Source organism: Podarcis bocagei (assembly GCF_964188305.1).
Source record: "Podarcis bocagei genome assembly, chromosome: 5".
NCBI lineage: Eukaryota > Metazoa > Chordata > Lepidosauria > Squamata > Lacertidae > Podarcis > Podarcis bocagei.
The window spans coordinates 95,202,045-95,223,920 of NC_138129.1; the positions used below are offsets into that span (position 1 = coordinate 95,202,045).

Here is a 21,876-nt window from a genome sequence, read left to right on the forward strand (position 1 = left end):
TGGGAATTGTAGTCTCAAAACATCAGGAGGACCGAGGTTGAGGAAGCCTGTTCTAGCCAATTGGCTATTGCACATCCCAAATTCTAACTTGGATGTGGCTGGATTCTGGATTCACAGAGGCTGTTCTGTTCTGTAGAAACTGGTCAACAGAATAGAATAGGCATCCCCAAACTCGGCTCTCCAACTGTTTGGGGACTACAACTCCCATCATCCCTAGCTAACAGGACCAGTGGTCAGGGATGATGGGAATTGTAGTCCCAAAACATCTGGAGGGCCGAGTTTGGGGATGCCTGGAATAGAATGTCTATTGCTGGGTAATCCAAACTCCTCTGGTTCTCCAATAAAGCTCCTCTGGTTCTCCAATAAAGTTTGTCCCTAATTTCTTTTATATACTGCCTAGGAGAACCCATAACAGAATGGTACCTTGGCCCATGTAGGTTCAGACTTGGATATGATACAGTCCTGTGTTCTCCAGGGCTCCTTTGGAGGCCAGGTGGGATTATCAATTTAATAATAAATGAATAATAAGCACTCTAAGCCTGTGAGACCCAAATATTTACATAGCATGGAGTGGGGATTACAAAAGGCTTCAGTTGGTGCAAAATGGGAGAGTGTCCAAGTGAAATGTGGTCTACAGCAGCTCTGTGGAGTTTCTGGCCTGTTCCGGCATCCTAATTTGACCCGCAAGGCCACCTTCCTCAAACTGGGTACACCTGTGGGACAGGTAAAGATGCAGTTCCCTACTGAAAGCAGGTTTGCTGACACCACCAATCAGCTGATTGGCAGTGCCAACGAAGCCCTGTGCCTTTGCTTACGTGGTTTGATTTCAAACCACGCAGGCACAGGAAACTGGGTTTGCTGGCACAGTTGACCATTGGTGCCTGCAAAGCCTTGTTCCAGTTTTGATTTCAAACTGCATGGGCAAAGGACTTGCCCTGATGTCATTATTACAGCAATAAGGGTTGCTCAGGCTAGCATGAAAATTAGGAATCAGGGGTCTGGGTTAAGTTGAGGCATGTCCCTCTCTAGCTTAAAAGGCTAGTGCTGTAAATTAGCTTCTTAGTGATGAGGAGATTGTTATTTTAGATCATGCTTCGAAGTATTTGAGGGGTGTTGATTCTACTACAATAGGTAGAAAGCTGTGGTTTGATCTGCAAATTTCTGAACATTGGCCATAAAATAGGCCCTGGTGAGATGTAATTAAGGTTGTTTGATTTAATTGACCTGGGACTGCATCTGTTTTAATGCCAAGTGCTGGAATTGCCCATGAGTGCAGGATATCTTCTGCTGAGATTAAAACTCAGATGGGGGATTCTCTTGGGACTACAACTCGATGATCAACTTCTAGTAGGCGGAAATTTCCGGGATGTAGGTCGCATGTTGGGACTATGTAGGAGTCAAACAGCAGATTTTCATAGTCTGTATAGTCATAGCTTCAGTATCACTGGTGGCCAATGGCTTTAATAGTTAAAAGAGGGTTGTTAATTTCATCTATTAAATAAAGGATTTGGAGGGAGGGGAGTGCAATTAGGATTAAAATGATTGCGGAGAGGATAATTCAGATTATTTCCACTTCTTGGGCATCTATAGTATTAGTGTGAGTTTTGTTGATAATATAAGACTAATAATATATAGTACCAAGGCACTGATTAAAACAACAATTATTAATGCATGGTCATGGAAGTGAAGAAGTTCTTATATAATGGGGGAGGCTGCATTTTGGAAGCCTAGTTGTGCTGGGTGTGCTACACAGGCTTGATTGACCTATAGTTTAGCACTGACAGAGCTATGTGATTTATTTACTAGGACCTCATAAGGAGAGAAACTTAAGAGGCTGTGTGACTGTCTTGAAAGTGGTTGGAGGTGGTTCAAGTCCCCCTCCCTTGAGGTTTGTACATAGGTTGATTCTTCGTATGTATGATATGGGGGCGGGCAGCCGAGAAGTCATTCCAAGTTTGTGTTTGTTAATTCGAGGGTAAGTACTTAATGTTTAGCGCCCAGAGTTTCTCAGATAATAAATATTATTATAATTACTGCTGTCAGTGAAATTAAGGAGCCAACTGATGAAATAGTATTGCAGAAGGTGTATGCGTCTGGATAGTCGGAGTAACGTCGGGGCATGCCCGCTAATCCGAAGAAATGTTGTGGAAAGAATGTTATGTTGACTTTGGTAAATATTACACCAAATTGAATTTTTGTTCATGAGGAATGCAAAGTATAACTTGTAAAGAGCGGAAATCAGTGGGCAAATCCAACTATAATTGCAAATGCAGCTCCTATTGATAGGACATAATGGAAATGGGCAACTACATAGTAGGCATCATGAAGAATAACATCTAATGAGGAGTTGGCTAAAATAATACCTGTAAGGCCGCCTACCGTAAATAAAAAAATGAATCCCAGGGCCCAAAATATAGCGGCATCCCATTTAATTGTTCCGCCATGAAGGGTTGCGAGTCAACTAAAAACTTTTACTCCAGTAGGAATGGCAATAATTATTGCGGCTGAGGTAAAATAGGCTCGGGTGTCAATGTCCATACCTACGGTAAATATGTGGTGGGCCCATACAATGAAGCCTAGAAAGCCAATTGATATTATGGCTCACACTATACCTATGTAGCCGAATGGTTCTTTTTTTCCTGCATAGTAAGTGGCGATATGGGAAATTATGCCAAAGCCAGGGAGAATACTTCGTGATGACCAAAAAATCAAAATAGGTGTTGGTAGATGTTAAGTTGTGGGTGAACATATCAGACGACACAGCGATTCTTCAAACAGCTCTTGTTTATTCAGAGGCCAGAACAGAACTGAACTGAAGGGTTCAGCCAGCCTGCTTATATAGAGCTCAACTAGCACACAACAGTAACCATTTTTTATAACTATCCAATCACTGAACGTCACTTTCGATCCCTTATTTGCATATGTGGACCTGAACTATCTACAGTATCCCCCTGCTGGCCCAGGGTGAGAACTTCAGTACATAACAGTAGAGAATTGGGTATCCTCCTCCTGCTGGGTCAAAAAAAATGATGTGTTTAGGTTTTGATCTGTTAGTAGCATTGTAATTCCTACGGCCAAGACGGGAAGCTTAGTATAAGTTAAGCGCATGTAAAATATTAGGCTTAGTAAAGTGGTTAAGGCGGGGGCAGTTGCTAGTGGGATGAGGTGGTTGGTAGTTAATTCTTCTAGAATTAATCATTTAGGAAAGAAGCCAGTTAATGGGGGGAGTCCCCCTAATGCTATAAGGGTAATTATTGTGATGGTGGAGAGTGTTGGAGAGATTACTCATATTGTTCCAAAATCTTTGGCAGTTTTTGCAGTTGAAGTGATGAAAATTAGGAACATGGAGGTAGTTATTAATGGATAAATTATTAAGGTTAGAAGAAGTTGTTTCTGGCAGATAGGGGAGATGGCAGCTATTCAGCCTAGGTGTCCGGTTGACAAAAATGCTATTTTTCGTAGTTGGGTTTGATTTAGTGCAGATCATCCTCCATTTAAGGTAGAGGAAATAGCTAGTAGTAATAAAATTGTTGTTGTGAGTTGATTAGACATTATATATAGTAGAGATATTGGTGGTAATTTTTGTCATGTTGCAATAATTAGAGCAGTTGTTATGCCTTGTATGACTTCTGGGTGTCAGAAGTGAACCAGGCCCAATTTTATGGCTAGGGCAATTGTTAGTACGGTGGGGGTTGGTTGCGTGGTGAGTTGAGTAATATCTCAAATTCCAGTGTGTCGCATTAAGAATGCTTGAAAATAAAATGATGGATGAGGCCATTGCTTGAATAATAAAATATTTTGTTGCGGCTTCAGTGGATCGTGGATGATGTTGTTTGGCCAGGATTGGGTTAATGACTAGGGTGTTTAATTCTAGTCCAATTCAGGCTAGAAATCAATGGTAGCTCCGAGGGCCAAGCTGGAAATTAAAATGGATAAGATGTAGGGGCTCATTAGTAAAGGAAGTGTGAAGGAGGTGATGGCAGGTGACCCCACCTAGGCCCAAAGTCACACACACCCCCAACCAGGCCTCAAAACTGTCCAAAATTCATTTCTGTCTTCTAAAAAATCCACAGCTAAAGTTTTCCTCTGTTTTCTCACAAGATGCATAGGGAAAATGTTATTCTTTTATCAGTACAAGAAGGCTTCAAAAGGCTAACGAATAGGCTCTGTCATTGCCAAGAATACTCAAGCCTGAGAACTGACTTTTATCTCATTCAGTTGCAACCTCTTGAACACTCTGAAACCCCTTGGCTTCTCACCCCCCCCCCTTTCCTGGGAAGAGTCCCAAGACAGGAGCTTTCTGTTCATGCTCAGAGGAACTCATGGGGCAGGACTCCTGAAGAGGAGGAGAAAGGGGAGGGAACTGGAAGGGAAATATATACTCTGTGCAAATGGCTGTGAACTCGTGCTTGTTTGTGAACTATCACACTTGCTCCTTCTACCAGTTCATGGATGGTAGAAATAAAGCTTTTTCTCTGAAACTATTCCTTGAGTGTCTGTTTGACTCCCACTCCCTCTCCCGGGCGCAATATTTTTTCCCACCCGAGGTCAAAGCCTCATAAGGCTACAAGGGTTTAACCAACATTTTTGGGGTATGGGCCCAAGAGCTTTGTTAGCTGACTTTACTAGAAGGTAGTATAGTGGGAGCAGAGGGTCTTGGAGTCTCAGGTGTGGGTTCGAATCCCATTCTTCTAGAGGAGGTGAGGAGGGATTATAAATCCCTGTGATTTACTCTATCAAAGTAATCCCTAATTTCTCGGGCACACATCTTGGTAACAGTTATTAATTTAGTGGCGGGAACCCTGATAGTGAGATTGGAAGTGAGATATACCACAAGTATAGTGATAGTGTGGCAGGGAGAAATTGTTTTCATAGGAGGTGTATTAATTGATCATAATGAAATTGTGGGTAAGCGGCTCGAGCCCATAAGAATCCAGTGGTCAGTAGGGTAGTTTTTGCTATTAGGTTAAATGTAAATAATTCTGTTTGTGTGGTTATGGTGAGTAAAGGTAAAGGGACCCCTGACCATTAGGTCCAGTCGTGGCCGACTCTGGGGTTGCGGTGCTCATCTCGCTTTATTGGCCGAGGGAGCCGGCGTACAGCTTCTGGGTCATGTGGCCAGCATGACTAAACCGCTTCTGGCGAACCAGAGCAGCGCACGGAAACGCTGTTTACCTTCCCGCCAGAGCGGTACCTATTTATCTACTTGCACTTTGACATGCTTTCGAACTGCTAGGTTGGCAGGAGCAGGGACCGAGCAACGGGAGCTCACCCCGTCGTGGGGATTCGAACCGCTGACCTTCTGATCAGCAAGTCCTAGGCTCTGTGGTTTAACCCACAGCGCCACCCGAGTCCCTGTGGTTATGGTAGGGCTAAAGAATAAAATACATGAGAGTGTGTTTATCATCAAAAATTTTATGTATTCAGCTAGGAAGAAAAGTGCAAACGGTCCTGCTGCATATTCGACATTAAACCCTGAGACAAGTTCAGATTCCCCCTCAGTTAAATCAAATGGTGCGTGATTTGTTTCTGCTAGGGTTGATACGAATCATATTATTGCGAGGGGTTATGTGGGTAGGATTAGTCAAATGTGTTCTTGCGTAATGATAAGGGTGTGTATTGAGAAGGTGCCAGTCAGTCTAATAATTGAAAGTGGAATAATGCCCAGGGTAACTTCATAGGAAATTGTTTGTGCAATGGCTCGTAGGGCCCCTATTAGGGCGTATTTTGAGTTAGATGCTCATCTGGACCATAAGATTGTGTAGACTATTATGCTTAAGAGGGCAAGAAGAAATAGAAGGCCTATGTTTATGTCTGCTAGGGGGTGTGGTATTGGTACTGGAGTTCATATTATGAGGGCTAGTAAAAGGGCTAAAGTTGGTGCCAGGATAAATAATATAGGGGATGTATATGTTGGGTGAATGGGCTCCTTAATAAATAGTTTTACTCCATCAGCAATTGGTTGTAAAATGCGAAAGGCCTACTATGTTTGGACCTTTTCAGAGTTGCATAGAGCCTAAAATTTTGCGTTCAAGTAGCATTAGAAATGCTACAGCAATGAGAATGGGAATGATGTATGTAACAGGATTAATTATGTCTTAATAATAATAATAATAACAACAACAATTTTTATTTATACCCCGCCCTCCCCAGCCAAGGCCGGGCTCAGAGCGGCTTACAAGCAATAATAAAAACAAGTTGAATGATTACAACTTAAAAACACACTTAAACACAACTTAAAAATACAACATTAAAATATTGAAACATTAAAATATTAAAATGTAGCCTCATCGCAGGAGGAGAAGGAAAGGGAAAAAAAGAGAGAGGGAGGGAGGGAATCAAATTGGCTCCAAGCCAAAGGCCAGGCGGAACAACTCTGTCTTACAGGCCCTGCGGAAAGAAATCAGATCCTGCAGCGCCCTGGTCTCATGAGACAGAGCGTTCCACCAGGCCGGGGCCAGTGCTGAAAAGGCCCTGGCTCTGGTTGAAGCTAATCTAACTTCCTTAGGGCCCGGGACCACTAGGGTGTTGCTATTTATGGACCTTAAGGTTGTCCATGGGGCATACCGGGAGAGGTGGTCCCATAGGTATGAGGGTCCTAGGCCGTGAAGGGCTTTAAAAGTCAAAAGCAGCACCTTGAACCTGACCCTATACTCCACTGGGAGCCAGTGCAGTTTGAAAAGCACTGGGTGAATGTGCTCCCATGGCAGAGACCGCGTGAGGAGCCTCACTGCAGCATTCTGCACCCGCTGGAGTTTCTGGGATAGCTTCAAGGGCAGCCCCGTGTAGAGCGAATTACAGTAGTCAAGCCTGGAGGTGACCGTTGCATGGATCACTGTGGCCAGGTCGGGGCGGGAAAGGTAGGGGACCCACTGCTTAATGTGGCGAAGATGGAAAAATGTCCATGGAAAGGGAGGCGTCAAGGATTACACCCAAACTCTTAATGGAAGACAATGGCACTAATTGGGATAATGTATATTTAATTTTTCATGGGGTAAATCAATTAATGCACTATATACATAATAGTAAATAGATAATCACATGTAGTAAGTACAAGTAAAGCGGCAGGTGTAGAAGGAGGCAAAAAAGCCGCATAAAGCAGCATGATGGCGATGGTGGCGGATAATTTTATAGAGGTTAGCATAGTAGTTGGAGTTGGTTTTGTTGGTAAAATAGTGGCTATGAGGATTAGGCCTGTTAGAAGGCTTCCAATGGCAAGACGAATAAGGGGGTTAGTAAGGGTCAGGGGTGTTTCATTTATAATGGATGTTGTTGTTTGTGGTGTATTTAATTGGACATAAAAAGTTATTCGTAAGGTGTAGGCTGCGGTTACTATTGTTGCAAAAAGTGTTATTTATGGTTTCAATAATTGTATCTTTTGAATAGAAGCCCGATAAAAAGGGAGTTCCTGTAAGGGCAAGATTTCCGATGGTTAAACAGGAAGCTGTCGCTGGTAATATTTTTTGTACGCCCCCTATTTTTCAGATGTCTTTAAGTTGTGACTAATTGCGCCGGAGCATAAGAATAGTATAGCCTTGAAGAAGGCATGGATTGAGATGTGAAGGAAGGCAAGTTGAGGTTTAGGCCAATAGGTATCAGGCCTAGTTGGCTAGAGGTTGAAAAAGCAATAATTTTTTGCTGTTGTTTTGTGTTAGGGCACATAGGGCTGTCAATAGTATGGTGAGTGCTCCTAGGCAGAGGCAAATAGTTAAGGCTGTCTTGTTGTTTTGTAAGATTGGGTTAAGTCGGATTAAAAGGAACGCGCCAGCTACAACCATAGTGCTGGAGTGCAATAGAGCTGAAAGGGGTGTTGGGTCTTCCATTGCTGCTGGGAGTCATGGGTGTAGTCCGAATTGGGCAGATTTGCCAGCGGAGGTGAGAATTAGGGCGAAGAGGGGTAGGAGAAGCGGGTTTTTTGTTTGAATGGTTATTTCTTGAATATTTCAAGTTGCTAGGTGTGTTGCAAGTCAGGCGAGGGCTAATATAAGTCCAATATCTCCTACGTGGTTGAAGATACAGTGGTGCCCCGCAAGACGAATGCCTCGCAAGACGGAAAACTTGCTAAACGAAAGAGTTTTCCGTTTTGGAGGTGCTTCGCAAAACGAATTTCCAATGGGCTTGCTTCGCAAGACGACAATGTCTTGCGAGTTCCTGCTGGTTTTTTTTCCTCCCCCCCCCCCTTTTTCTAAGCCGCTAAGCCGCTTATCAGCTGATCCGATCAGCAGATAAGCCGCTAAAAGCTGCTAAAAGCCACTAATAGCGCTAATCCGCTAATCCTTCAATGGGCTTGCTTCGCAAGACGAAAAAACCGCTAGACGAAGAGAATCACAGAACGGATTCTTTTCATCTTGTGAGGCACCACTGTAATAACCTAAAGGGCTGCTGTATTAGCATCAGGGCGGGCAAATCATAATTCCCACACTTTCTCAACCAACGAAAAGTTGAAATATATTATTGGCTGTGACAAGCATTGATATGGCTAGTAAAAATACTAAGAGGTATTTGAAGAATCGGGATATGTGGGGGTCTGGTGATATATATCAGTTAGCGAATTCAAGGATAGATCATGTAACGAATAAACTAATTGGGATAAATGTGAGGGGTACATGTCTAAGATATTAATATCTCTATCGGCAATGTTAATTCATGTAAAATTGGTTGTTGAGTCTTCTGTGCCATAGTTTATGAAAATAGCTAGGGGGATTAGGCTGACTTTGAATGCCAATTGTACAGTGGTTTTTGCGTGAAGCATGCCTCATCCTATTATGAAAGGAATTGGGTTTATATTTGTGAGAACAGGGTGTGTTAGGATAAATAGGACTGTTAGCATGGTTGAGTGTAGGAAGAGGTCGTGCATTTTTACTTGGAGTTTCACCAAGATTTTTGGTACCTAAAACCAATGGATTACTACTTTCCTATAGAAGTAAGAGGTCTAAGGATTTCATCCTTCCTTATTTGAGTTAGCAGTTCTAATTGTTTATACAGCTCTTGGTAAACAAGAAGGTAGAACCTTCTATCTCAGTCACAGTCTAGTGTTTTTGGTAAACTATATTTACAAGTGAATAATCCTGAAATTAGGGTGGGTTTTAGAATTAGAAGTCCTAGGGGTAGCAAATGTAGAATAAGGATAAGATGATCTCGAGCATGGGTGGGAGGGAGAAGGCGAAATTGATTTGAAATGGCTCCTTGTTGGGTTATTAAGAATATATATCGGGAATAAGTGGCAGTAATGATGACGATGGTGGGGGATGATCAGTTAAATAGGGCAGTAATAATTAATAACTCACCAAGTAGGTTGATTGAGGGGGGCATGGCTGTATTGGTTAAGTTAATGAATAATCATCAAGTTGATATTAATGGGAAGGCAAGTTGTAGGCCTTGTACAAGAAGTAAAGTTTGGGGGTATGCGCACTCATAATTAGTGTTTGCTAGAGCAAAGAGGGCTGAGGAAGTTAGGCCATGTGCAATTATTAGGGTTATGGCTCCGGTCAAGCCTCATGGTGTTTGTATAATAATAGCAGAGGTTACTAGGCCCATATGACTTAGGGATGAGTAGGCGATGAGAGCCTTTAGGTCTGCTTGTCATAGGCAAATTGAGCTAGTTATTACAATACCTCATAGGGCTAAAATTATGATCGGGAATATGAGGGTAGGTGGGTAGGGGTTTAATATGGATGAAATACGAATCAGGCCGTATCCTCCTAATTTTAATAAAATTGTGGCTTATACTATTGAACCAGCGATTGGGGCCTCTACGTGGGCTTTTGGAAGTCAAAGATGTAAACCATATACGGGTAATTTGACTAAAAGGCAGAGCGATCCCGGTGGGGTGCCATCGCAGCTGCGCCCCCACAAACGGTGTGCCGTGCCCCCAGGACATGCACCACACCCCTGCGGGCAGCGCGTCACGCCCCTGGGATGCGTGCCACGCCCCCCAGGACACACTCCAGCTACGCCCCCACCTGCTCTCCGCCCCCCGGTGCATGAAGCTCCGCCACTGCCTGCTGGTTGGAAACAGTTCGGGAATCTCTTTCTCCTGTACAGCGGCACTTCTTTCCATACTACCCCCTCTAAAAAGTGATGAAGGTCTTATATTTGTTGACAGATGAATTTTGCAGAACATATGCAGAGAAATTGCACTGAGAAAGAGTGATCGCATGTTACATTTGAAGGAGAAAAAGCAAATGGCCCAGGGAAGCCATGGCCGTATCCTCCGAATCTTCTGACCATATTCCTGTTGCTTTCAGCTCTTAAGTTTAATCACTGGAAGTCCTGGAGTTTGTCCCCACCCCCCGAAATGTTCTAATGTACTTCTTATAATTATTTTCCTCAGTGAGCTATTTGAAGTGAAAGACATCCGGACCCTACATCATGTGTTCATTGTTTTCTTCATCATGATCATTCTCAGCACCCTCATAGTAGACTCCATTGATGAAGGAAGGTAGGAAAATATTGAAGGGATCAGCTGGAGCTTTGTTTGTTTTTGTTTTAGTGTTGGACTTGAGTCATTTCATACCTGAACCAGTGAAAATGTATCTGCATGCAAAGTCTTGGAAGATGTGGAGCCCTCCCAGTACTAACTGAAGGGCTGCAGGCTATGCCACAATAACTACAAGTTTTCCCACATGCGTGTGCTTATCCAAGGGGTCCTGGATCTCTGTAGGGGTTGTATCTGTCTGTATCTCTGTGTTCTGTGCAGTATAAAACCTTAGGGTGTATACTTAAGTTCAGTATTCGTTTCATAAGATTTATACACTGCCTGATTCTAAAAGGAACCTCAAAGCGGTTTACGAAATGATAAAACAATAAAAGCATTAAAAAAAATCACAACCATACTCTAAAACATGCAAAACTTAGAATACTAAAACAGATTAAAATTACCTCAACTTTCATTATAGAATTCCTTAGCTGTTCCTGATTTAACCTGATGGAATATATATTTTAACCCAAGTATATGATTTTAACTTTCTGTGTTGTTTGAATCTCTTTTGAAGGTTGGTGGTGAAGTTTGATCTCCTGGTCTTCGTTTTTGGCAAATCCTCTGTCGTTGCTTCCACTTGGCTTTACATGTTCCTGTCCACCCTGACTGTGCCCTATGGGCTCTTCCTGCTGTGGGCCCAGGGCTACCATGGTTCCTCCCACAAGACAATCCGCTCCGCTTTCTTTGGGGGTCTCCTCATGATCTTCCAAATATTTGCCCTTGGAGTGGTTCCAACTTACATTGTCATTGCCTACCATTTACCACCAGTTTCTGCTGCCATAGTGATCTTTGAGCAGGTGAGTTTTATGTGGAGAGCTAGTTTCTTCTGGATGTAGCTAAAGGTCATTTCACAAAGCTTGAATTAGCAAAATGCTGCTTTATGCCAGGATTTGAGTCCTTAGCTAACCTGTAATTTTGTGTACACATTCTACTTTTGCTTCTGCCTGACTTGGGGTAATATTAATGGTGACAAGTTTTCATTTTTTCCAAGAAATTGAACCTAAGGGTGTTAGAAATGGTCAGATGCAAAAAGACCATAATTCTTAAGGTCTAGTAGGTACTTCTGTTTTCAGATACGCTGATGGTTTAAACCACTAATAACTTGCTGCAAACACCCTCTTTTTGAGCACAGTGATGGAGAGAGTAATGCCAGTACAACTGGAAGCATTCTTGGAGGATACTGATTCTCTCAACTTCTTGCATTCTGGGTGCAGACCTGGCTTGAGACTGAATCTGCTTTGGTCTCACCTTCATCAAAAGAGGGGCAGAGGAGCTTTTGATGCTATTGACCATGGTATCCTGCTGGACCATCTCTCACTTAATTGTAAGATGTCAAATACATTTTATCTGTTATTCCACTCCTTTAGGTGCGCCTGCTGATGAAAGGCTACTCTTTCATTAGGGAGAATACTTCTCGAATACTTTCCTTTACGCCACAGAAGACAAGTGAGTGACTGTTTCCTTCAATAATTGTACAGCTGTGGTGATGAATGTACCCTCCCTTCTTCCTGTTCTGAGGGTTGGGTTCTGTGACATGGAGACAATTCAAAGACCTGTTCTAGTTCAGAAGAATGTGTGTATGGGCAAGATTTTTTGCAAGATTACCAATGCATGTTTTGCAAGATTACCAATACCATGCAACTTGTCAGTCTTCTAATGCTTATTGGAATAGCATAACATCTTGCAAAGGATATAAGAGAATCCTGGGTTTAGTGGAACAGGGGAAAGTGCTCTGACAATAGGGGGCTTATTTGGGGTGGGAGGGCGTTAAACCTGGGGTGGACTAGAGATGAGGGGCTTGTCACAGACTTGCCTTACTCATTGTAAAAAAAAAAGTAGAATAAGAATGGCATACAAACCATCTCCTTGGACTGAGAAATTGTATAAATTTATTACTGCTAAACTCAAGCATTAATGAACAGTTTGAGACCCATAGAAAATAGGATGGAACCCTGTGGGTTTATTTTTTACTGTGTGGCATTATCTGGTACTAAACGACTCTCTCCCTTCTGCTTTTTCAGACACCGTCCAAGTTCCTAAAGTTTCCCAGTACCTGTATTTCCTCTTTGCTCCCACCCTTATTTACAGAGATGCCTATCCCCGGTAATGTCAACGTAGTTGCTCCATTGTGACTTGGCAGTTCTTATAGCCATTGTGATGGTGAGGTTGGACTGGATGCATGCTTCATAATGGAGGGCATAACACACAGGTTGGGAACCTCAGGCCCAGGGGGCAGGTGCAGTCCTCTGCAGTGGCGTAGCATGGTGGGGTCACAGTCACAGTTGCCCTGAGTGCAAAATTGTTATGGATGCAAAAGTTTAACACTCGGGGCAGCCTCAATATAACTGCACATTCTGTCGCTGGGGTCCATTGAAAACAGCTTCTCCATGTGAACCAGAGTGACCTCTCCAGACCACAGAACGACTCTTCTTATGTCTCCTGGGTGATGCGGATAGTATTAGGCAGTTGAATGTGTTTCCCTCCCTCCCACCCAACCTCTCCGCACGGCCCCAGGCAACCCACGCTACACCACTGGCCTCTGAGCCTCTCTGTCTATTGCACTACCCACTTTTGCCTCTGACCCTACCCACTGCTGGGTCTCTAACTTAACTCATGGTCCTGAATTTCAGTGGGTCTTCTCTGAGTAAAGGTTAGTTGAAGACAACCATTTGTTTCTCTGAATTTTCCCGGAGCAGGCCTAGTAGGATCCAAAATGCATTGGTTCAATGCATATCTCTTTTGAGCACACCAGTACTTTTTGCTTCTGGTTCCAGTAACAGGTGCTGAGTCTGACCATTTTGGCTTTAAGATATTCTACACTTCATGGGTTTTGATGGGTTTTTTATATATAAGGTTCTAGAGTTCCTTTGTAGAAGTTGCTGTGTTATACAGTACGGGGTTGTCTTTCTATTTTTCATAGTATTCCATATTCTGCAGTCTGTATATCCTGTTGCCCTCAACTACTCCTCTCCTTCTTCATGCAAAATAACGAACTGTTAAAAAAATAATAGTGCAGCTGCACATTTAGTAAAGCATGCTGTCAGGGGTTTAGGTGCAGAGGCACGGGCAAGGGAGGAAACAGAGAGCGAAGGGGAGGAGACAGAGGAAAGGATGAGTGATGACGACGACCCGAGATCTCCCAGTCTTTCCAGTGAATCAGAGGATTCACAGAAAGGAGCACCAGTGGCCAGGGCAAGGGGGGAGTCTAGGGAGGCACCCCAGGAAGATAGAGCCAGAGGAGACTCAGGGGGGAGCAGCTGGAAATCGGGACCAGCGTCACCGCCAGGAAGCAGGGAAGAGGAAAGGAGCCAGGGGGGAAGCGCTGGCAGCTCACCACAGGAGGGAGGGCAGGAGTCAGGAGTGGCCACACCTCCATCGGGGAGCGAAGAAACGGTTAAGAGGAAAGTGGAAGGTTGGGCGCGCGCGCCAAGTTCAAATGCAGAGGAAGGCGGCGCAGTGAGCAGCCCCGAAAGGGAACCAGGTCCTAAAGCCCGGCGCAAGGAGGCAGAAGGGTCCGGGTCAGCGTCAGAAGAATCCCGGAAGGAAGAAGCCCCGGGGGGTAGAGGGACCCAGAGGAGGACAGTCAGGAGGAAAAGGTGGAGCAAGGCTAGGATATTAAGTTGGTGCGCACGGGGCGGAGACTCAGACGGAGCCTCGCCGATCTAGCTAGTAGACGTAGAGTTGCAGACAGCAGCGTGAGAATGGAAACTGTAATTCAATAAAGACTTTTACTTAATGACCGCTGGCTAGCGTGATCCTCTGTGAGCTAGGATCTTGAAGCAGCTCAGACAGTAGGCTCCGTCACTACATTGTGGGCATCTGCAGCCTCGAGGAGGGGAGAGAAACAGGCGCCCACTAGCGAGCTCACGAACGGCAGGAGACATGACGGCTGAGCAGCAGATAGAGGACCTCAGAAAAGCAGTGGCACAACTGAACGCCGAGGTTCTCGCATCCAGGAAGAGAGAGGACGAGGCAGCTGCCGCCTGCAGGGATCTCCAGGTCAGGTTAGACGTACTGGCAAAGCAAACACCCCGGCAGGAGGGAATTGGGTTGGCGAGACGGACAGGCGGGCTGCTCTCTCACTTCGATGGGAACCTGCAACAGTATCCCAACTTTAGAGCCGACGTACTGTGCGCACTGCAACTGTTGCATAAAGACTTTAGAGATGAACAGGAGAGAGTGGGGTTCATCATGTCCCATCTGCATGGGGAGGCGAAAGCATGGTTGCGCAATTTATGGAGAGATAACGATCCGGCGCTCCAGAATGCGGATGCCTTTATTAAAGCGATGGATGGGTGTTTCTTATCAAGTATTGACATTGATCTTGCACGGAAGGAGGTGCATGGGCTGAGACAAGGGAGGGCCAGCGTCAGACAGTATCATGCCCGCTTTTTCGCCTTGGTCAGCGCCCTGGAATGGGACAGAGATTCGGCTCCTGTAAGAGACCTCTTTTGGGAGGGACTGCACAACTCGATTAAAGATGAGATAGCGAGGGGGGAGAGACCCCGAACCACCCAGGAGGTCGTTCAGAGGGCACTGGCAGTGGGAGTGAGGCTGGAAGGACGTCCGTGGAGCAAGGACGAAGGGCGTGGAGGGCGCGAACCAGCCGGGGGCCCCTCCTTCTTTCCCAGAGAAGCAGCGCGGGCGCAATCCACGCCTCCGCCAGGAGGAGGAGCCGAACCTATGGAGGTTGGAGGTGCAAGGGCTCAGTCAGCAACCAGAGCCCTGGCACCGGCAGCAGTGAAGGCGAAGCCTCCTAGAGGGACCAGGAAGTGTTACGTCTGTGAGCAGCCAGGGCATATGGCGAAAGAGTGTCCCCAGAGGCACCACAAGCTTACTGCAGCCTCAGCAATGGTGACTGCAGCAACGCAGCAGGGAGGACCACAGCAGGGAAACGACGATGTCTGGCTGGAGGAAGAGGCACTGGGGCCCAGCCAGACGTGTTAGTGACGCAGTCCCCAGAAATTTTACAGCCGGTGAACCCCCTCCCGCCCAAACCAGTAGTGAGGCTCACAGCATCTCTCCAGCTGCCCAATGGAATCACCATGGACGTGCCAATCACCATCGACTCCGGCAGCAACGCGGACTTTATAGGGCAGGAATTTGTCGACAGGCACGCTGTGCAGTTGCTGCCGGCCACACTGCCCCTGCAGGTTGTCACGGTGGATGGCAGGGAGCTGCTAGGGGGGCAAGTGGTGAAGCAGACGCCACCAATGGTGATGCGACTTGGGAATCACAGGGAAGTCATCAGCTTCAACGTCACTCAACTGTCTGACACGCCCATTGTCTTGGGCATGAGTTGGCTGGACAAGCACAGCCCAACGATGGCTTGGTTCCAGAGGCAGCTGGTCTTCGGCTCTTCCTTTTGTGCTGAACACTGCATCGTACCCAGGCAGGAAGGAGAGGAAGAGGAGTCACAGCTGCTGCTAGGCACGCTGCAAGCGATTCCCCACAAGTACGCAGAATTTCTGGAAGTTTTCTGCGAGAAGGAGGCGGACAGGCTACCCCCTCACAGACCATATGACTGCAAAATTGACCTGCTGCCGGGGGCGGCGCTGCCTAAAGGGAAGCTGTATTCCATGTCTGAGGACGAACTGCAGGAACTCAAAGACTTCATCGATCATAATTTGGAGCGCGGTTTCATCCGGGAGTCTAAGGCAGCGGGGGGCAGTCCTGTATTCTTTGTTAAGAAGCGAGACACGCCCCAAAAAAGACTCGTAGTGGATTACAGGATTTTGAACAGTGTGACCAAGCCGTCGGACTTCCCCATGCCCCGCATCGACGACCTCCTGGCGAAGGTACGGAAGGGAAAGGTGTTCACCAAGTTGGACCTGCGGGGGGCGTACAACCTCATTCGCATGCGGGAGGGTGATGAGTGGAAGACAGCCATGTTCACGCCACTGGGTACCTACGAATACAGAGTTATGCCTTTTGGACTGCAAAATGGCGCTCACGTTTTTCAAGCATTTATGCATCACGTGTTGGCGGGACTTCTCTACAAGACGTGCGTCTGTTTCTTGGATGACATCCTGATCTTTTCGGAGTCGCAGCAAGAACATGACAAGCACGTCAAGGAAGTGCTGGGCAGGCTAAAGCAACACAGGCTCTACGCCAAGCTGGAGAAGTGCCAATTTGACGTGCCGGAGGTGGATTTTCTGGGCTACAAGCTGTCTGACAAGGGGCTCGCCATGGACAGCGCCAAGGTTCGAGCAGTGTTGGATTGGAAGAGCCCACGCAACCGGAAGGAGGTCCAACGGTTTGTCGGCTTTGCGAACTTCTATCGCAAGTTTATCAAGGGCTTCGCGATGCAGACGGCGGCCATCACTGACACCCTTAGCTCCAAGAAGAAGAAGTTCAACTGGACAGAGCAGGCGGAGCAGTCCTTTCAGGCCCTCAAGCGTCTCTTCGCGTCGGAAGAGCAGTTGCTTCATGTCAACCCCAGCATGCCGATGAGGGTGGAGACAGACGCTTCGGACAGAGCAGTGGGGGCGGTCCTGCTGCAGAAGGACCCGCAGGGCGTGTGGCGGCCGGGAGCGTTTTACTCCAGGAAGCTCAGCAAGTCCGAGCAGAACTACACCATATGGGACAGAGAGTTGCTGGCCATTCATGCAGCGTTCAAGGCGTGGAGGCACTTTCTGATCGGCGCCAAGCACACGGTGCAGGTTTGCACGGACCACAAGAATCTGGAACACTGGCGCACGGCACAGTTCCTGAACCAGAGGCAGATACGTTGGGCTGAGTTCTTTGCGGACTTCGACTTCCGAATAGAGTATGTCCCGGGGGACACCAACATCATGGCAGACGCTCTCTCCCGCAAGCCACAGTATCTGGAGGACGCAACACCAGCGGCCGCCATGCACATCTTTGCACCGACAGTGTGGGCGTGCGCCGCGGCGACCGTGGACCTAGAGGCGGTGCGGCGAGCGTTGCAGGGGGACTCCTTCGCACAAACGAAGATGGCAGAGGTGCGAGGGGGCAAGGCAGCGGCCGACGGTTTCCAGCTACGAGATGGATTGCTCATCCGTAAAGGGGCCATCTACGTGCCGGGTGACGAACTTCGAGCCAAGGTGCTACAGCAGCTGCACGACGCACCCACGGCCGGGCACTTTGGCAAGGAGAAGACGGTGGAATTAGTAGCCAGGGATTTCTGGTGGCCTGGAATGAGAGGGGAGGTCGCAGACTACGTGGCGAGGTGTGACACCTGCCAGAGGGCAAAGCCGGTGCACAAACCGCCGGCTGGACTGTTGGAGCCGCTGCAAACTCCGGTCGAACCTTGGGAAAGGGTGGCTCTGGACTTTGTCACGGATCTGCCCAGCTCAAGGGGCAAGACGGCAGTGTTGGTGGTTGTGGACCTGTTCTCCAAGATGGCGCATTTCATTCCGTGTGCTAAGGTGGCCACGGCAGAGCAAACCGCCAAACTGTTCATAGACCACGTGTTCAAGGTTCACGGTCTGCCACGGTCTATTCTGTCCGACCGCGGGCGGCAGTTCATCTCGAACTTCTGGCAGAAGCTGATGGGCTTCCTAAACGTCAAGATCAATCTGGCGTCAGCGAGACACCCGCAGACCAACGGGCAAGCGGAGCGAGCCAATGCCATCATGCAGCAGTACCTGAGATGTTATGCAAACCAACAGCCTGCGACGTGGGTGGATTACCTGCCGCTTGCAGAGTTTGCCTACAACAACACGAAGCACGTATCCACGGGCGTCACGCCGTTCTTCGCCAACAACGGGCGGCACCCTAGAACCTTCCCGGGACTGGAATGCAGGGGAGAAGGGGAGCCGCAGTCAGCAGATGCGTTCGCGTCGGAGCTGCAGGAAGTCCACGATCAGCTGCGGCGCCACCTGGAGCTGGCTAAACACGCATACAAGGTACAAGCGGACAAACACAGAAGGGTTGGCGAAGAGCTCCACGTGGGAGACTGGGTCTGGTTAGCAGCCCACGCAGTGCCGGCCAGGTCGTTGGCCAAGAAGAAACTAGGGCATAAACAACTGGGGCCATACCAAGTCGAAGAGCAGGTCAACCCGGTGGCTTTCAGGCTGGCGCTTCCGGAGGGTTCCAGAATGCATCCGGTGTTCCACAGATCGGTGCTCACTCCCTACAAGGCACCGCACAGGTTCCAGGAACCCGGAACGGCGCCGAGTCCGCTCAGAGAAGGAACGGGGCACGCGGGAGTGGCACAGGAGGAGCGCATCAACGAAGTCACGGAGATTTTGGACTCCAGATGGGGGGAAGAGGGAGTAGAATACTTTCTCGCCAGGGAGGGCACCCCGGCCAGTGCGAACAGCTGGGTGCCGGGCTACGCTTTAGACGAACCTCTGCTCAAAGACGAGTTTCATGCCCTCTTCCCACATAGACCTATGCCAGCAGACTTTTTCGACGACTGGCTTTTCACGCCCACGCTTTCGGACAGCACGTTCAGGGGGTTCGACTCGGACGAGGAACCAACACGAGACGTCCGTTCCCCGGAGGGGTCACCCTCGGGATCTGTCTCAGAACCCTCGTATTGGTGGGACGATAGGCCGGAGGAGCAGTTCCGCAGGAAGTGGCTGGACTGTTCCGGCCGAGCAACGCCGCCTGGAGGAAGTGCGGGAGAGACGGACATGGACATTTTCGGGGACGACCCTGGTTTCGAGCACGGCGGCACAGAGATGGAAGAGGAGGTGACTGTCGTCAACGAGAGCAGAGAGGAAGACCCGGAAGAGTTCCGATGGAGGCCTGCCACGGGAAGCGACCGATATCCGACGTTCGTCCCTTTGCAACAGCAGCCCCCAGCTCCAGCACCGGAAGGAGGGGAGGGGGGAATGGGGGGCTTCGAGGGGGGGATGGATGTCAGGGGTTTAGGTGCAGAGGCACGGGCAAGGGAGGAAACAGAGAGCGAAGGGGAGGAGACAGAGGAAAGGATGAGTGATGACGACGACCCGAGATCTCCCAGTCTTTCCAGTGAATCAGAGGATTCACAGAAAGGAGCACCAGTGGCCAGGGCAAGGGGGGAGTCTAGGGAGGCACCCCAGGAAGATAGAGCCAGAGGAGACTCAGGGGGGAGCAGCTGGAAATCGGGACCAGCGTCACCGCCAGGAAGCAGGGAAGAGGAAAGGAGCCAGGGGGGAAGCGCTGGCAGCTCACCACAGGAGGGAGGGCAGGAGTCAGGAGTGGCCACACCTCCATCGGGGAGCGAAGAAACGGTTAAGAGGAAAGTGGAAGGTTGGGCGCGCGCGCCAAGTTCAAATGCAGAGGAAGGCGGCGCAGTGAGCAGCCCCGAAAGGGAACCAGGTCCTAAAGCCCGGCGCAAGGAGGCAGAAGGGTCCGGGTCAGCGTCAGAAGAATCCCGGAAGGAAGAAGCCCCGGGGGGTAGAGGGACCCAGAGGAGGACAGTCAGGAGGAAAAGGTGGAGCAAGGCTAGGATATTAAGTTGGTGCGCACGGGGCGGAGACTCAGACGGAGCCTCGCCGATCTAGCTAGTAGACGTAGAGTTGCAGACAGCAGCGTGAGAATGGAAACTGTAATTCAATAAAGACTTTTACTTAATGACCGCTGGCTAGCGTGATCCTCTGTGAGCTAGGATCTTGAAGCAGCTCTGACACATGCCATTTGAGCAAAATCATAACCAGCAAACAGACTTTCTTACTTTAAATATTTGGTGTTCTGGAATAGAAATTGGATTGTGTTTACTGCAGACTACATCAGCTCTGCTATTATTATTTCTTTTGCACTTATTAGTTGCTTTTATCATGGAAAGTAACTCAAAGTGATTTGCTGTCTAGCAGTTTGTAAAATTCTCACAAATTAGGTTTCAGTTGATGCCAAGCAAGCTCTTATCTTGATTTAGGTGTAATGACTGTGATTTCCTTTTCTTTTCAGAACTCCTACAATAAGATGGAGCTATGTAGCTACCATGTTTGCACAGGTTAGATATTTCTGTTCCTTTGGGGATTTCTGTGTTTCTGCAGATAATTACATAGCCTTGAAAGCTGATAAGAGTTACTGGTTCATAAAAATATGTACTAGCCTACTGGAGTGCACAAGCCTGTATTACTTATTTTTATTTTGGCATTAAAAAAATAGGCACAATGCTTTCTGAAGCTTCCATGCCTGTTCACCTGGAATTGCATCCTATTCCCTTAGATTTGGATCACTGAATGAATAATTACCCCTAAACTAATGACAAACACACCTTCCCATTGTAAGATAAATAAAACAGTTTCACTTCTCAGGATACAATAGTACTAAATGACAAGCCTTCCTAAACTGACTTTTAACCGATGCCTGTGTGCTAGTCCTCTTATCATCTGTAAACATTTTCCAGAGTTTAGGAAATTATGAACAGTGCAGCATCTGTAGACTGTATTTTTATTTTGCTGAGTGAAGCAGATCAGCTAATTTCAAGCACGGTCATATTTCTCAAATGGAGACATAGTCCTCCCCTGGGCTGGGCTAACCGTGCAGTGTCACATATCCTAAAAGTTCAAAGGACAATCTTGGATAAAAAGATAGTCTGTTAATCAGTCTCTGCTCGTGGGACCTGCTCCTTGCAGGACAATGAAACCGCTACCACGGCAGCTGCTGTCGGTAAAGCAGGTGTTCCACCTGGGCCCCTCCACATATACACATGCCAGCAGCGCACCTACCCAGGCCTCCCAACTGCTGGCATGGTAATTCTGCACATGGTGGAGCCCACGTGGAATGCCGTTTATCTGAAAGAAGCACGGACTATCGTAGTGGCACTGAAACGACTGGTCAGCTGTTGCCTACGGCTGCATACACACCGGACATTTAAAGCACCTGGCTCCCCCCACAAAGAATCTTGGGAACTGCAGTTTATTAAGGGTGCTGGGAATTAGAGCTCGGGGGTGGTGGTTAAAGTGCATGTCTGAGGATTCTTTGGGGAATGTCATGTGCGTTAAATGTATGATCTTTACTCAGCTTAGATCTGTGCATATTGGTAACTGAGATCAGCTTTCTCTCTTACGGATTCCTCCTGTGCTACTTTTATAATCAGGGGCTTTTGTTTTTACTCCTGTCTAGGCCCTTGCGTCACTCTTCTATTTGCACTATATAAGTGAAATATACACCTATCCTGCATTTCGGAAATACGGTGGAGAGCACTTTAATGTACGAGGGCTGGCCCTTTGCATCTTGCACACCATGCTTCCAAGTGAGTGCTTTTGGGTATCACCCTGGCCCCTTTTAATTCTGGAAGTTTTCTAAGCAACAAATAAATAATCAGATACAGTGGTGATATTGGCAACAACTGGCAGTGTATGGCCTGTTGGATATATGATCTTAGCTTTGTGGTTCCCTGACTTGTAGGGTTCCTGAAAACCTGTTCCTGGGGCAACAGCTGAAGCTGAGTGTGAATCTCACTGTTCTGAGAGAACATGGGAAGTTGCCTTACA

General features: G+C 47.5%; 1 protein-coding gene across 4 annotated transcripts in view; it reads left to right on the forward strand.

The window, feature by feature from the left end:
• The window catches only part of LOC308587058 (sterol O-acyltransferase 1-like), a 99,628-nt gene that overhangs the window by 50,523 nt on the left and 27,229 nt on the right, over positions 1–21,876 (forward strand). For all 4 annotated transcript variants that reach the window (XR_014008190.1, XM_081194440.1, XM_081194438.1 and 1 more), the window contains exons 6-11: positions 10,334–10,441; positions 10,995–11,277; positions 11,848–11,926; positions 12,502–12,583; positions 20,342–20,387; positions 21,506–21,635. Coding sequence is in view for 3 of the 4 variants with exons in the window: in XM_081194440.1 (XP_081050566.1) it covers positions 10,334–10,441; positions 10,995–11,277; positions 11,848–11,926; positions 12,502–12,583; positions 20,342–20,387; positions 21,506–21,635 (728 nt within the window). In the remaining variant the exon portion in view is untranslated. The remainder of the gene's footprint in view (positions 1–10,333; positions 10,442–10,994; positions 11,278–11,847; positions 11,927–12,501; positions 12,584–20,341; positions 20,388–21,505; positions 21,636–21,876) is intronic.